This window comes from Clytia hemisphaerica, unplaced genomic scaffold, assembly GCF_902728285.1.
Source record: "Clytia hemisphaerica strain Z4C2 unplaced genomic scaffold, Clytia hemisphaerica genome assembly, whole genome shotgun sequence".
Classification (NCBI taxonomy): Eukaryota; Metazoa; Cnidaria; class Hydrozoa; order Leptothecata; family Clytiidae; genus Clytia; species Clytia hemisphaerica.
In genome coordinates, this window is record NW_027103740.1 from 87,089 (window position 1) to 104,227 (window position 17,139).

General features: G+C 36.4%; 2 protein-coding genes across 4 annotated transcripts in view; both read left to right on the forward strand.

The window, feature by feature from the left end:
- Positions 1-11,043, forward strand: part of LOC136805168 (uncharacterized) — a 38,385-nt gene extending 27,342 nt beyond the window's left edge. For 2 of the 3 annotated variants that reach the window (XM_067061732.1, XM_067061733.1), the window contains 5 exons: positions 6,819-7,217; positions 7,567-7,850; positions 9,540-9,675; positions 9,990-10,122; positions 10,586-11,043. In XM_067061732.1, the coding sequence (XP_066917833.1) occupies positions 6,855-7,217; positions 7,567-7,850; positions 9,540-9,675; positions 9,990-10,122; positions 10,586-10,674 (1,005 nt within the window). In that variant the 5' untranslated portion in view covers positions 6,819-6,854 and the 3' untranslated portion in view covers positions 10,675-11,043. Of the gene's footprint in view, positions 1-6,503; positions 6,682-6,818; positions 7,218-7,566; positions 7,851-9,539; positions 9,676-9,989; positions 10,123-10,585 lie in introns of those variants that run through there. The other variant, XM_067061731.1, reaches the window with a different exon arrangement.
- Positions 870-4,800, forward strand: LOC136805169 (uncharacterized). Its single transcript, XM_067061735.1, has 6 exons — positions 870-1,321; positions 1,768-1,902; positions 2,144-2,289; positions 2,699-2,834; positions 3,334-3,469; positions 4,486-4,800. Exons 1-6 carry the CDS (start codon positions 971-973, stop codon positions 4,572-4,574), a joined length of 993 nt encoding a protein of 330 aa, XP_066917836.1. The 5' UTR covers positions 870-970; the 3' UTR covers positions 4,575-4,800.
- Positions 11,044-17,139: the final 6,096 nt, after the last annotated feature.

Sequence of the window (17,139 nt, forward strand, 5' to 3'; positions counted from 1 at the left end):
GAGGAATTTACTTAGTCAATAAAATCAACAACATTTTTGTCCAAAAATTTTCTTTTTTTCCTTGACAGTCCATAGAGGTCTAATTCTTCACAGTTAAAAATGTCAAACTCAAACTCTTACTATTTTCTGTTCTAGTTGTAAAATTTCAGGGGCTATAATTTATAAATTAAAATTTTATATGATTTGCAAGCATCTTTTTTTTATAAATTAGTAGAAGAAATTATAACATATAAAATTGTAGATAATCTTTATATTATTATACTAGAAATTTTGTAAATTGTTTTCTTTATGAAAGAAATTCTTATCTAACCCATCTTTGAATTAACAAATAAACATATGCTCTTTAACCCCACCCCTTAATTACCAGTAATTTCGAGTAAAAAGCACATATTTCGGATGTTTCTTCGCATACTAGAGTTTGAGATAATACCAGATGTACTAGTTTTGGTTCTTCTATTTTTCCTCTTTCACAAAAAATTCAGGCCTCTTTAGAAAAGGAAGTCTTCTTGGACGAGGAAATATTTTTCGTCTATTTTCATGCGAAAGAATATAACTCCCTTATTGCTATTCGACAATACGCCTAAGGTTTGAAATGGTTTACAAGTAATAATGTCCAGTGCAACGAAATTTAAAAATTAATATTGAAATTCATTTAAGATATCTGTGAAATTTCAAGGTAATAAAAATTTGTGTATTAATAATGAAACAGACATTGTTTTATCGTCTCTATACCGTATACAATCAAACAACCAAAATCACATACATAGAAACCAGGTTATAATCAGCTAATAAATCTTATTCCAGTTGTCAATGACTTTCCCGAAACAAAAGAAACGTTAAAAAGCGTAGTAGTAGAAAATCGATGTCACTCTTATTAAAAAAAACCAACACAAAAAAATAGTTGTAATCAGAAAAAGCTAAGACAGCATAGAGAGCAAAACGAAACAGACAAAATACTTCCTATTTCAAAATGGCGGCGAGAGCTTCGAGAGAGCTGAACAACTTGTTCCTGGAGGCTGTACAAAATGGCCTCAAAAATGATGACATGAAAAAAACAGTGGACCAGAAAAACATGATGAAAATGAAACATACTGCACCACCTGTCAATTGGTATAAATACGCCGGAATCGTCGGCTTGGTTGGTGTTTTAATGGTGTTACAAGTCCCGAAAGAAATGAAAGGACAATACTTTGAATACTACAGAGCAAAAACAGAAGCTTTCTTTAATTTGGAAAGCAGTTGTTTGGTACACGGTACTGATTTGACTATTGAAATGGCTCGACCACCAGTTGATTGCTCGGTTTGCAACGGAATTTCAGAGGTTTGTTTGCATTCTTTCAAAACTGTTCATTCTAGCGTCTGACTCCTGTTATCATTCTCTCGGGGATGGTTTCCAAGCTGACACACAACGTTGGTTCAACGTTCACAGCGTCCATACCACGTTAGATGAACGTTGTGTGCCAGCTGGGCTTTAGACTGGAGTCGTTTATAATGCGTGTAATACTAATAATACCAATACTACTAATAATAATACGGGATTTAGTTTGTATAAACGACTGGAAGAATCCGGCAGATGGGCACGGATCTTGTCCAAGAACTTTGACAACAACAATGTCACTTCAAGACTTCTAAACAATGTTTTTCGTGGTATTTTTTGTCCCAAAAAAAGCTGGCTAAAGGATATAAACTAAGAAATTTCTTGTACATTTAAAGTGTTTTTTATTACCATGTTTTTTAATATCTCTGGATTTTACTTATAATCTTCAGGTTCCTATCGCGTACAATATGACGAAAGAATATTTCATCAAACACCATGCATACAGTGGAGTACCGGTTCTCATCAAAGGAGGTGTCAAACACTGGAGTGCTCTTGAAACGTTTGACTACAAATATTTCAAACAGGTATGTCTGGGATTAACTGGTCATCACAAAGAACGCATCTGCAAACTAAACCATCCATCCATTCACTCATTCTTTCACTCACTCATTGATCCATTCATTCATAATCGAGAAAAAATTACATGATGGCTATTGTAGTAAATGATAGATAATGAAAAAGACATATTTCCAACATTCTACTTCTCCGATAAAAAAACACAAAAACCGAATTTTGAAATCAATTTTCTATTCCCTCTTGTTTAAGGTATACGACGACGATGCTTTGAGAGAATTCGACGATAAACCGTGCCAGTTCTTCGCGTACAAAACCAACTTCCGTACGCTGGAAGATGTCTTCAGTATGAGTAAAAAACGGGCTGCTTTGAAGAAAGATCAGTGGTATGTCGGATGGTAAGGATCAAACTTTTTAATGAGACCAAATTCTGATTCTTCAGGCTTTTCTTCATTCTCCTTGTTGAAGATTTTAAAAGTGCAATTATTATTAGCCATAGTCCTAAACTATTATTTTACTGTTCATTTTAGTTTTGCTGCCTATCGAAGCATAAGGTCCAATCTCAAAATTAGCGTCTGAGAAAAGTTGTTTAACTTAACTGAAAACCTTGAGACCGGCCCTTTAGAGAAGGATTCTATCTACAAGAGAAAATGACCAATCTCAAAATTTTAAGTTTGGGTTTAAGCAAAAAAAATCTCAGTTTTCTCAAACACTAATTTTGATATTGGACTTTTTGCCGCCTTCAACGGTTTGTTTGTGGTCTTCTTGCCAAGTTTTTGCATTTCAAATTTTCTTTCCTCTCTTCAGGAGCAACTGTGTTGATAAGGTACAAACTCTCTTACGAAAACATTACGAAAGACCAGAGTTTCTTCCTGATGATTCCGAATCAAGTTCACTAGACTGGATTTTCATGGGTGGCAGTGGAACAGGAGCTATGATGCATGTAAGAAAAACAATTTGTCAGATTCTCGGAAGGATTTAAGTTCAGACCGTCTTATGATGTTATTTGATGATCGTCACTCACCCCTTATGTAACCGTTAGATATTTACGCCATTGGGGCTAGAGATGAATCTTTAACCTTTCTCACGCAAGAAAAAATGTTAAGATTTGCGCAGCATTTAGAATTGATGAATTTGATTTAGCCCTTACTTCAAAGCCCCAAAGGGGCTAGACCCCAAACTCCTGGATGGAAAATGAAGCCACTTATTTCCCATCTGAAACATGTGTAATCTGTAATGCGTGGTTTTTAGACAAACGCCAGATTGAAAGTAAAACCTATCGCCAGATTTCGAAATATATACCAATTAAAAACAGTTTTCACGGGGCTTTGAATGATTTACGCCCCCCCCCCCCCCCTGTCCCCAATGAAATATTTAGGAAAACAATTTTCGTGGAAACTGTTTGAAAAATTTATGATTCGTTATTTTTCATCCTACAACAGATTGACTCAGTTAACCGACCATCTTGGCAGGCCATGATTAAAGGCAAGAAAACATGGTACATCGAGGCTCCTCCTGAATGTTTCAACAGCTGTCCAACGAAAAGGATGAATGCCACCATGGACCAAGGAGATATACGTAAGTGTTCGTAGTAGAGTAGATAAACAAACTACTTTAGGCGTAGAAACTTTCGCGAGCAGAAACTTTCGCGATTTTCGCGAATTTTGGCCCTTTTCGCGAAGCGAAAAATTCTTGACAAAATAGAAAATCTGTAAAACTTCCAACTTTGAATAAAATGTAACTTTTATGGCACTTTTTAGCTTGCTAAAAGACTAATAAGTCAAAGGACAAATGTTTCAAGCCAACCCAAGAAATGTTTGTATCTCTAAGCTATTTTTTCATGTGGAAATTCTCAATTTTACGTCTTGATTCGCGAAAGTTTATGCTCGCGAATACTATTTTTTCCGTTAAATTCGCGAAAGTAAATGTCGTGAATTTCGCGATTTTTCGTCCTCGCAAAAGTTTCTGCTCGCGAAAGTTTGTACGCCTAAAGTAAGATCGATTGATGATGAATTATTGATCATATTTTTAAGACTGTTTAAAATAATCAAGTGTAGAGAGAGAATCCTGGTTTTGGTCAAAGTCCTCAGCATTTTGCCATCTACTAGTTTTATAGTTTTTAAAGTTTTTTTCTCACAGCCCTGTCTCAAAACCCTGTCTCACAACCCCGTTGGAACATCTTCCCACAGTAGGGCTAAAAATTCCTATCGAAATCTAAGGATAGAAGAGGATAGAAATTTTATTGTTCCCAGAGGGATGGTTTTGGAGTGCTTTTTTTGTCAATTGAATTTTAAATGTGGGGATGAAATTGTAGAGTATTTTAGGGAAATTTTAGCCGAATTTTCCATAGTTGGTAGGGAGCTCCTCAAGGGGTGTGACACCGGTGTGTGTATTTTAAAATTCTTTCTCTTGATATTTTTTTATGTATGTCTTTGTTTGATCATTCGGGTTTAAAATTAACATTCTTCTGTAAGATTTTGGTTTAACCCTTGGTGAACTAGTTGATTTTCATGTGCATTTTTGTTGTTTTTTTCAAATCTATAACTTCTGTGAAATAATAACTTTATAATTTCACCTTTTTTTTACCATTGCAGTTGTTGTAGACACGAACAAATGGTACCATTCAACTTTCATCCACCCTGAAGGAGGCCTCGCCATCACAATCGGCTCCGAATATGATTAAAGCTAAAGTTGAACTTATTGTTATGTGGTTTGTGCGGGTTTCATTAAGGCTCTAAAAGGCTCCACTCTGAAAACTCAACAAACAGAGTGAAAGAGTGAAAAAGAGTTTCCATTTTAATTTTTTTACAGAATTTGTATTTATAACATTACTTATTTTTGATATACATAGACATTTTAAAGCTTCAACTTTTTCACTACGGAAAAAAATATGAAAACTCTGGAAAATAGTTCATTGCTTTTTATTGATATAGCTTTAGACCCGCTTTAGAACATCAATTCTTAATTTAAAACATGGCATCCCAAATAGCAGTTGAAATTTCGGATCTATTTTTTGTTCTGCTCCCTTCCTCATACCCTATTATTTCAAACTTTTGCGTAGTTTTCACTCGTTTTGAGAAAGAAAAGGTTGGAGGATGCTATTAGAAAAAGTTCAGTGTTTCCTTAAATATTTTTGAACAGGGAAGTATTTGACGCAATTCTCCCGATGATTTCAACATTTTCTCTCGGTGTATTGAACCTTCGCGATTTTTTAGAGATACACTGCGGTTGACACTGCGTTCAGATTTTTCGGATCTTTGCTGGATAAAAAGTTGCAGCCCTTTGAAGTACACGTTTAAAATAAAAGAACACGTTTATGAGAAATTTGAGACCGAAAATGGTCCGAAAAATAAGGAATTGTTAAGGAACTGCTCAGGCTGGGAATAAGAAATCAAGCCAAGGAACCAACACATTCTCACACTTATTTCTACCATATGTGTAAATATGTAAACATCTGTAAAGACCAGGACAAACCGATCCAACATGTCTTTTTTCTGATGTTGTATGATATGTTGGACCGGTTTGTGTCAATTCGAATTTTTGGAAAAAAATGAAAATTCAAAAAAAAGAAGAAAAAAATCGTGTTGGACGGTGTTGGATGAAGTTTGATCGCCATCAAACATTTCATTCAATATTTGCCACCCCAGCGCCTTCTCCTCTATAGTGTGGATTCTATTCTCACAATTTTGAGTGTTTTTCCATTGACTTCCAAGTACAAAGGGCTAGACTCGAGACCACAGATCTGTAAAGCCCGAAGGGTTTGATTTGCGGCTTTTATCGAAAAGTGAAGCCTAGGTTTGGAAGGATTTCCTACCAAAGTCACGTGACTAAAATATGCAATTTCACCGGTTTGAGAGATGTGAAATAGCGTTTGCCGCCTACTTTTTTTGATCTCGCGCTCCGAAAACAATTAAAATGCTAGATCCTATCCATCGGCACGAAATTTAAAAAGTCAAATTTTTGCTGGAGAAAGCTTAAAGTTGCCTATCTAGCCCTTCGGGCTTTACAGATATCTGTGCTCGAGACCCCTGAATGGGAAATGAATCCACTTATTTCCCATCCAGAACGCCCGCGCGTGGTTTTTTACACAGCCGGATTCAAACTAAAACTATCGCTAGATTTAAAAAAATGCAGTCCTAAAAAACAAAAGAACCACTAGATACAATCCGCCGTCATGATTACGGCGCGTTCTGGATGGGAAATAAGTTGCTTTACTTTTTCTTGCCTGGGAAAGGTTAGGGATTATACTCTGGCTCGGGCTTTAATCTCAATGATTTTTCCTTCAAAGAAGCATCACAGGATTATTACTTTTTGTTCAGCTAAACAGCTTTGAACTTTCGGTTTTCGTGCTCATTAATTTCCGCGTTGATACTTAAGACAGGACAATATAAAACCTTTGTTTATTCAAACGAGCGATTGTGTAATTAAACTTGCAATCAAAGCTTTGTTTTTAAAACTGATGGAAACCACCCTCCTGCGTTGCTAATTGCTCTCAAAACAGTTTTTCTTGAATAAGCACAAATGAAATACATCATGCTTCACACAAAAGCACAAAAAATATCTTCCGTTTCTCCTCTCCTCCAAAAATTAAACTATTTGCCTGTCATATGGGTGTCTTATATGCAGTTATGAGAGCCTTTACAACTTGATTTTGTGATTTGTAGATTCCTGGCTTTTAAAGTCGAGAACTTTTTTTAGGTCGAAAGAATTTTCTTATAAGCACATTGAAGCCTAAATGTTAGTTTGGAATTTAGAAGAATCTAATTCTGCGAATATAACGGGGATGCGTGGTAAGTGAAAATTCTCAAAACAGATGCTGCTTCTATGGGTTTATGGGACATTACAATCAGGGCTAGGGATATTACATATTCGCACCTGTGAATGGTTTGCTTTTGCTTTTCTCAAATATTTCCCTTTCTATTTCAAGATTTCTACCAAGAAAAATCTATCACAAAATCCCACCATGTCACGGTTGGAGAAACGTATGGAAGCCAAACTACAATCTTTATTCACCAACGCTCTTCGCAATGGAATCCCACAAAACCAACTCCAACGAATCAGCCGAGTCGAAAATTCAATCAAGCCAAAGTATACTACCAAGCCTGTCAACAAAAAATACTACATGATGATATTTTCGATCATTTGTGTTCTGCTGGCTGCTGGTATACCTCAAGAGCATTATGGTCAGCCATTGCAATACCTTAATGCATTGTTTAAAGTACGTGTATTTGATCCGTTCGGGAAATGTTGGCTACATCCTTCATACACCACATATGATCTAATGAGACCAATTGCTAAATGTGATGTCTATCGGAATCTCTCCGAGGTAAGCTTCGTTGATATTTTGAATTACTGATTGGTCTTAAGATTTTAAAATTGGTTTTATTGGACATGGTACATAGCCCAATAACTTTTATACGTTTTTTATAATAAAATCCCAAGTTTTTGAAACCCTTGGATTTCTTAACTATTTGTGTTTTAAGCCCGAAAAGACTCTAACATGTTCTTGTTTTCACCATTTCGTTGGTATGTTTGTTCCTAAGAAATTGAGTGTTTAAGAGTCCACAAAGCTTTTATAATGTTCTTAACTTGTTCTTAATATTTTGGCCATCTAAGCCTTAAGTTCTTATATAGTTTGCTCTCATAAAAACGTTTAATTTGTGGTTCTTCTTCAGGTTCCCATTGTTCAAAACATGACTCGTCAACATTTTCTTCAAAACTTCGCATACACTGGCACTCCGGTCCTTATTAAAGGTGGCGCTGCAACATGGCCAGCACTCAACACGTTCAGTTATAAATATTTCAAAAGACTTTACACTGATATGAATGCTTTTGAAGATTTTGAAACTTATAGATGTCAGTTCTTCGAATATAAAACGAATTTGAGATCATTGAGAGACGTGTTCAAAATGAGCAAAAGGAGAGCAGCCTTGAAGAAAGATCAGTGGTATATCGGATGGTAATACATTCAGTTCTCTTTTCTGGCTTTTTGGACCTCCCTTAAGGTAGTCCTTTAAATTAACCCTTGTCCGTTCGTTCGTCCGTTCGTCCGTTCGTCTGTTGCCAGCTTTTCTCGGGATCGGCTCATTAGTTTTTTCTAATTTTTTGCACAATGATGCAAAATGGCGATGCCCAAAATGTGACAAAGCCCGATTTTCGAAAGAAAAAAATTTTTCCGGCCGAAAATGGCGGAAATATGCCGGAAAGACTGGTTTTTCGGCATTTTCTCGAGATTTCCTGTAGTTTTTTCTGACTTTTTGCTTAAAGATGTGTATAAACAATGCCCAAAACATGGCCGAGTCCGATTTTTGAGAAAAAAAATTTTTCGGCCGAAAATGCCGGAAATCGCCGTTTTTCTGGATTTTCATTGGACTTTTTCCATATAATTGGTTGTTTTTTCATTCAAAAACATTATTAATAGCAATGCCCACCATCAAGCATGTTTCAATTTTCAATAAAATTGATTTTTGAAGCCGGAACTTTCCAAAAATCGCCGGAACAGCCGATTTTCGCCGGAAAAACGGTATTTCTTGAATTTCTTGAGCTTGTACTGTATTTTTTTTTATGAAAATTTGCACACTGATGCAATATGACAATACTTAAAATGTGACTCAGCCCGATTTTCGAAAAAAAATCATTTCCGGCCGAAGATGCCGGAAATATGCCGGAAAAACTTTTTTTTTTTAACTTTTTCTCGAATTTTCATTTTCAGTTTTCTCTGATTTTTTGCAGAAAAATGCGTATTCGCAATGCTCAAAAAATGGCAGAGTTCGATTTTTGAGAAAAAATCTTTTTCCGGTTGACAATGCCGGAAATCGCCGTTTTTGCAGATTTTCATTGGATTTTCTCCTTATATTTCTATGTTTTTCACACAAAAACATTATTGATAACAATGCTCACCATCAAGCATGATTCAATTGTCAATAAAACTGATTTTTGCGACCAGAACTTCCTATTTATTTTTTCCCTACAACCCTTCCCTCTCCCCCCATCAACAATCAATGATGAATTTATTGTGTTGTGTATTTTCGCTAAACGCTATATTTTCTGACTGATTTTTTTCTTTTTTCTTTTCGCATTGCTATCTAACTTTCGTCATCAGGTAGGTCCATTCAGCATGTTGCTTGTTATTCTTATTCTGTCCCTAATCTCCCTCCATGGAGTACCTATATTTTCAGGTTTTTACAACCTATAATTCAAAGAGAAAGGTCATTTGTTTGGTCGTTTTCTGTCGGCTAATGCGATCTAAATATTATGGTAATTTTAAGACATGCCATAACTTACCCGAACTTTAGTCCCCTCGGTAGAGTGCCTTTATCATTTTGCAAAACCAGTCAATCGAATTAAAAGATTGTCAGACATGAAACGCCCACGACGTTTGAAGAACAATGTTTAACGGTTTGCTCCCAGCTTAACCAGCTTAACTTAATGAATCCAAACACTTCCCCAAATTGTATTTCCACATATCCCACGACGTTTAAAGTTGTTTGGAAAATTCTCGATTTGACCAGCCCTCGTGACTGATTTCAATTCTTCTTTTTATCCCCTGTAAACATTGATCCGGGCCGAAGGGAGAAATAAAGCTAAAGAATTGAAAGCATATAAATGACACCCAATTTGTTTTTGCATCTTATTTTTACTTTTCCAGGAGCAATTGCTTACCGCGAATTCAAACCATTTTGCGGAGACACTACCAGCGTCCAGCTTTCTTGCCTGTGGATTCTGAATCAAGTTCACTAGACTGGATATTTATGGGTGGAAGTGGAAGAGGGGCTATGATGCATGTAAGTCAGGAAGTATAATAGTTTCTTTAAGAAAAGAAAATCGTAGAGAGGGACTTGAAAGAGAGGTGAAAGACAATTTGATACAGGGGCGTGTTAGTACCTGAAAGAAAGTGTCAATGACAATATACCCTTACTTTCTCCATCCACATTAGTTTCCAGCCCTTGATGACGGCTTGTTAACAGCAAGTAGAAATCTACCCTCTCTGGGAAATACGACCAACCAAACGGGATTGCTAGTTTCCCTTTGCTGTGGTATCTATAATCCATGTAGAATGAATGAATAGATGTCATAGGTGTATTGTTTCCCTTTTCAGATCGATGCAGTGAATCGTCCATCCTGGCAAGCAATGATCAAAGGCAAGAAAACATGGACCATCCAACCACCTCCAGAATGTCTCCTTCATTCATCGAAAAGACTTCAAGTGACCATGGAACCTGGTGACATCCGTGAGTACTAAACTTCACTGTTTTCAGGATGCTCAGATACTTCTTTATATTCACATAAACATTTCTTTCAATTTCTTTCAACTCTGATAATAACCTCTTGTAGTGAAGGTCGAATTGACTTCTTTTCACCATTAAATTATTGGCCTACGGAAATATCGTTCGATACCTTATCGGGAAAAACTTCGTCGGGGAAAAGTGACGAAATCTGGGACAAGTGACGAATATTTTCCCCGGCCTTAATGCGTTTACCAACTACCAGCAAGTAACGAATTTTTCCGCGACGAAGTTTTCCCCGATAAGGTATGTATGTAAAATAACATTCATTCTTCTTGAAGGTTTAAGTTCAAGCCTGGTGAACTGAAATGTCGTTAGTGTCTACTATAAGTTTATTTTAAATGTGCATTTTTATTGCTCTTCCTGCAAAATGATAACCTTATAATTTCACCTTTTTTTACCATTGCAGTTGTTGTAGACACGAACAAATGGTACCATTCAACTTACATCCACCCTGAAGGAGGCCTCGCCATCACCATCGGTTCCGAATATGATTGAAGTTGCTCATACATTCATACATAACTGGCCGGGAACTCGCATTAGTAAATGTTTCATAGATTACTTGGCAATTCTTGACATGCGTAAGTCAAGATGATTACGTCATTTTTCACATCGGAAACTCCCGAAAATCACTCATACGTCAAAATTCCAGTGTTTTCGGGTGTTTCCGATAGGGAAATGGCGTAATCTTGACTTACACACATCAAGAATAAATGTCACACAAGTCTTTGTTGCGGTTGTTCGACTTTTACTGTGCAGAAAAATCTAACCAATCGAATGTATTTATGAAAACAATAAGAAGACTTTCTAATATATTTTTCACTGTAGTATTTATGAAATCGTTAAGAAAGTTTTTTTTTTCACATATGTTCTTGAAGCTCTTGAAATTGAATTTTTTTCTTCAACAATAATTGAGAGATCCATCTATCCAAGGACACTTGTATAGTAAAGCTATACTGTATAAAATTATTTTCTTTGAGCCATGTCTGTTGTCATCTCAATAGCGCAATGAGAGAAAAGCTTCCCTATACAAGTGTCCTTGATCTGTTCCTGTTGTCATGAACACATTCCTGTATGGTGCTATGACAGTTCGATATACCTTTTCGGCCAAAACTTAGTCGGCCCTAGGTGACTAAATTTTGGCTTGGTGACTAAAATTAGGGCCAAATTAAAAGTTTATAATAAAGCTTTCCTTGACCCACTTTTCATATCGGTATTACTTTAACAAAGTTATTCTTAGTTAGTCAGTCTTAGTTATTAGTCGGCCCTTAGTGACTAATTTTTTACGAGGTGACTAAAATTAGGGCCAACTAATAATTAAGGCCGATTAAAATCAAGGCCAAGCCAACTAAGTTTTGGCCGATGAGGTATAAATTTTGAAGATTTTTTTTGGCAGACAGTTTTTAGTCCCCGATATGCGGAATAATGAAGCGTAATTTTGAGATTAGTGTAAAGGGCTTCGCTCCCGGGGGAGGGTACTAGGGTTGCGAGCTGACGGGGGTGTGCCGCCCTACTTTCGAACTTTGGACCCTTAGCGGGACTTTGGAATTCCAAAAAAGGTACCCTTAAGTGCGGCACATACAGTACCCTCCATTTGCCTAAGTTTAATCTGGCGCTATCAAGCAGTAAATATCAAAAAGCTGATATAATACGCAGGGAACGAGTTTGGTGTTCCCTTACTATACGTTCGAGTTTAGAGTCTGCATCTAAGTTTGAAGGTCGGCGGGCGGAAATTTTTGTTCTGTATTTCCCGCCTAATTTACTTTAATGGCGGGAGAATTTTTGGTCATACGCTGAATCTACTCCTCATGGCATATTTTCGTTCGAAAACAAAAATCTCCCTCTCAAGCCAGAAGAGTTGGAGAGAACAGCACATGCTACCACCTGGAACTGATCATTTAAATAGAATTGGTAGGCTATCAGGTTTAGAGTGTGTGGAGCAGTGGAGAATAGTACTTGGTTGTTTTCTTTTTTGGGCTCTCTTCTTTTAACTTTGACTTGCTTTTTGTTTACTATGCTGATGGGGCTCTTCTAGAAAAAATTGCTAGGGGGTGGACGACAGGATCAGTGGCGTGGTGGGAAAATTTCTCTGGGCAAATATGGCGCCCTTTTTAAAGATTTTTTGTTTTTATACGCTCATTATGAACACAAAAAAGGGAGTGTGCGAGTGAAGCGAGCCAGAAAATTTTGAGTTTTTGAGGTGATGTCATTTCCATTTGTCAATCTTTCGATATGGGCGCCTGAAAAATCTTTCTTTGCGTCCCTTAGTTTTGGGCGCCCCTTCTCAAAAGGACTCCGCTGGGGGGCCTGGCCCCCCTGCCACCACGCCACTGGACAGGATTTCTCAGACAAATGAAACACTAAATCCAGTCAAATTTCCAAAATATTACAAGAAATTTTGCTCCAATCTTTATTTGAACTAATTGAAAATTCCATATCTAGCCATTGCATTATCAATCAAAACTTTCCAAAAAGTATACCGTGAGAGGTCCTAAAGCCGACAGCCCAGCCTAATTCCGACCCCCCAAATAACTGTTATGAAAAAAAATTCTATGTTTACAAACATTCCCTCTCCAAGTTGAACGATAAACTATTGCTAGAACTCTCAAAACAAAACATCTAACAAGATAGCTGTAATGTCAAGATGTCAATTAATGTAATTAAAAAGTGCGAGTTGTGAAAATAATTACCGTGAGAGGTCCTAAAGCCGACAGCCCAGCTTAAAGCCGATGGGGTCTTTCAAAGATACAAACTAAAATAAAAACAAACCTTTCGCTGTGACGCAACGAAGATACCAAAGTGTCAACTAAACTGAGAGATTTGATACATTGAACCAATTGAACCAAATAACAATAATTGCTTCTTATAACAAAACATATTTTTTTATTGCAATATGCACAACGTCATAAATGACAACAGTAGTAATAGCATCATAAAAAGTAACGAGATGTTTTGATTTTCCAAAGCACACGAAAATATAAAAGAGGTCTGTGTACGAGCGTGCTCATTTTGAAACGTTACGTAATCAAGCCCGGTTTCTATTACTTTACACTGGCATTTGGCTTGGTTGCGGGAATAGGACTTTGTGTAAGGATATATATAGACGACGTATATTACATTATATTATATATTACATGATAAGAATACAAATAGACGACGTATATTACAATTATTATGTATTACATGACACATTGCTCCTATTCTAGTAAAGATAATATATGTCGTCAAAGAGTACACTTAAATGAAGAGCTGTCCGATTGCGGGCCTTCCGTAAATAAACATCCGGACTTATCGGTGGTAAAGAGGGCGTTGATAGTTGCCGCCTCATTGATTCAATGTTTGTTATTCAAATTAGTGCTACCGCATCCGCCCTTTTTTCAACTTCGCGCCATTTTTACACATTTAGTCTGTTTGTTTCTGATGGGAAACCAGTCCAAGTTGTTTCGTATTTTTCCCGCACAAGTCACTTTTATTACAAAACTGTTATCATTTTAAACATGAGCAACTGATCCAGAATAAAAAGGTAATTATTTTTACAACTCGCACTTTTTAATTACATTAAATTGACATCTTGACATTACAGCTATCTTGTTAGATGTTTTGTTTCGAGAGTTCTAGCAATAGTTTTTCGTTCAACTTGGAGAGGGAATGTTTGTAAACATAGAATTTTTTTTCATAACAGTTATTTGGGGTGTCGGAATTAAGCTGGGCTGTCAGCTTTAGGACCTCTCACGGTATATACCTTTTATTCTGGATCAGTTGCTCATGTTTAAAACGATTAAAAGTGACTTGTGCGGGAAAATACGAAACAACTTGGACTGGTTTCCATCAAGAAACAAACAGACTAAATTGTAAAAATGGCGCGAAGTTGAAAAAAGGGCAGATGCGGTAGCACTAATTTGAATAACAAACATCGAATCAATGAGGCGGCAACTATCAACGCCCTCTTTACCACCTATAAGTCCGGATGCTTATTTACGGAAGGCCCGCAATCGGACAGCTCTTCATTTAAGTGTACTCTTTGACGACATATATTATCTTTAATAGAATAGGAGCAAGGTGTCATGTAATACATAATAATTGTAATATACGTCGTCTATTTGTATTCTTATCATGTAATATATAATATAATGTAATATACGTCGTCTATATGTATCCTTACACAAAGTCGTAGCCCCGCAATCAAGCCAAGTGCCAGTGTAAAGTAATAGAAACCAGGCTTGATTACGTAACGTTTCAAAATGAGCACGCTCGTACACAGACCTCTTTTATATTTTCGTGTGCTTTGGAAAATCAAAACATCTCGTTACTTTTTATGATGCTGTTTACTACTGTTGTCATTTATGACGTTGTGCATATTGCAATAAAAAAATATGTTTTGTTATAAGAAGCAATTATTGTTATTTGGTTCAATTGGTTCAATGTATCAAATCTCTCAGTTTAGTTGACACTTTGGTATCTTCGTTGCGTCACAGCGAAAGGTTTGTTTTTATTTTAGTTTGTATCTTTGAAAGACCCCATCGGCTTTAGGCTGGGCTGTCGGCTTTAGGACCTCTCACGGTAGACCTTTTCGCCACTTTTTGATAAATAACGAGATTGCTCACGGGAGTTTTTTGACCTGCATTCTGTGCAATCGTGTTTAATCACCCGTGGGTGTATGCTCTGTGAATTCTGTCTGCTGTATATGGGTACTGTATGCAAGAAAAAGCTCATCTCCTCAGTCTTTTGAGACTTTAAAAAGGAGATTGGAGAGTGTCCTAACCCCCCAGATGGAAATTCTAATTTTACAGGCACTAGCAGGGTTTACAGCCCGTTAGCGTTTGCAGCAGTCCCACTAAAGAGTCCTGTAAATCGCCTGAGAATCGGCGATCGGCTCCCTCATGTTAAAAAATTAAGAAGTTAATGCCTAGACAGGGTAAATAAAATTATACAGGTCATGGCAAATAAACGAATTATATAATTTATCATTGTTCATCATTCTACCTCTATCTATCTATATATTTAAGAGCCAGTTTTTTTAAGAATGGGGCAGTTTGGGGCAGTTGCAATAGTTTGAAACTTAGATTTTTTTCATTTTTGGATATGTTGTTAAGTACAATGAACTGAGTAAAATCCCAAAATATTTTGGTCTGAAAATCCATAATGGCAGATTTATGCCAATTTGAAGTTTTTGACATTTTTGGGCATTGCACTTAAAAAGTTTTTTGATATAGAACCATGCTATCTCAAATCAAAATGAGGAATTGATTTTGGGTGATTCTGAAACTATGGCCAGTAAACTATACAATTTTCCAAAAAAATCAAAATTTTCAAAATGGTAGCTGGAGTTATGACGTCACAAAAACACTACAAATTTGATTTTAGGGGTATTTTAGAGCCATCTGACCTGTCCCAGGGGAGTTTCTTACTGCTCAAAATAATATTTTCTGGTAGTTTAGTCCCTGGTCTATCCATTTGAAGTGATTGCAATAAAAAATTCCGGCCCTACTGGCCCCTAGAGGCCCGAAAAGCCAATAAGGTCTCAAAAAAGCACCAACTTTAGCCCAATTTTCCTAGAAATCCCAACATTGTCTGACCTCCAACTCTTCTGTTCCTGAAAAACAGCCGCCTGGTCTCTTAGGATCAAAAGAGAAACCTATGTGATCTCCTACCATTAATTTTTTATCTTGATTTAAAAATTTTCTTAACATCGCTCAAAAAATGACTAAAATTCGGGATATTTTGGCCCATTGGCCAAAAGTACAAAATATTCCTAAACCTCTCCTTCTCTTTGGATAATTTGAACTTTGGGCTCATTAACTGCATTTAAGAGCAAACAGGCTGATAGCAAAATTGTGTTATGGGGTTGGTAAAGTCCACCTTTAAAGATTTGAGAGTTTTTTATGTTTGCCAATGGGCCAAAATATCCCGAATTTTAGTCATTTTTCGAGCGATGTTAAGAAAATTTTTAAATCAAGATAAAAAATTAATGGTAGGAGATCACATAGGTTTCTCTTTTGATCCTAAGAGACCAGGCGGCTGTTTTTCAGGAACAGAAGAGTTGGAGGTCAGACAATGTTGGGATTTCTAGGAAAATTGGGCTAAAGTTGGTGCTTTTTTGAGACCTTATTGGCTTTTCGGGCCTCTAGGGGCCAGTAGGGCCGGAATTTTTTATTGCAATCACTTCAAATGGATAGACCAGGGACTAAACTACCAGAAAATATTATTTTGAGCAGTAAGAAGAAACTCCCCTGGGACAGGTCAGATGGCTCTAAAATACCCCTAAAATCAAATTTAAATTTGTAGTGTTTTTGTGACGTCATAACTCCAGCTACCATTTTGAAAATTTTGATTTTTTTGGAAAATTGTATAGTTTACTGGCCATAGTTTCAGAATCACCAAAAATCAATTCCTCATTTTGATTTGAGAAAGCATGGTTCCTATCAAAAACTTTTTAAGTGCAATGCCCAAAAATGTCAAAAACTTCAAATTGGCATAAATCTGCCATTATGGATTTTCAGACCAAAATATTTTGGGATTTTACTCAGTTCATTGTACTTAACAACATATCCAAAAATGAAAAAAATCTAAGTTTCAAACTATTGGACCTGCCCCGCTCTTAAAAAAACTGGCTCTTAAGTAGTAACAAAACATACATGTTCGTTCTCCCTACATATAAAAACATTTAACAAAAAAATATAAATGAAAATGAGTTAAAATAAAATGTTTGGTTCTTTATTCAAAAATAATTTATAATATACAATTCCTAAAGAAAAAGCTCATATCAAACCGAGGATAAGTAGTAAAGTTGAGAATTAAGGCTGAGAATATGACACAAAGCTTAACATAATGGCTTGGTGCTGAGAGTACCAAAATGTGGAGGCAGGACGGTATTGAAAACTAGGAGTTGAAATTAAGTTGAATCCTCAAGCTGAAAATGTAAGTTGGGGGTGATGAGAAGTTCAAGTCAAAAAATAAATACTA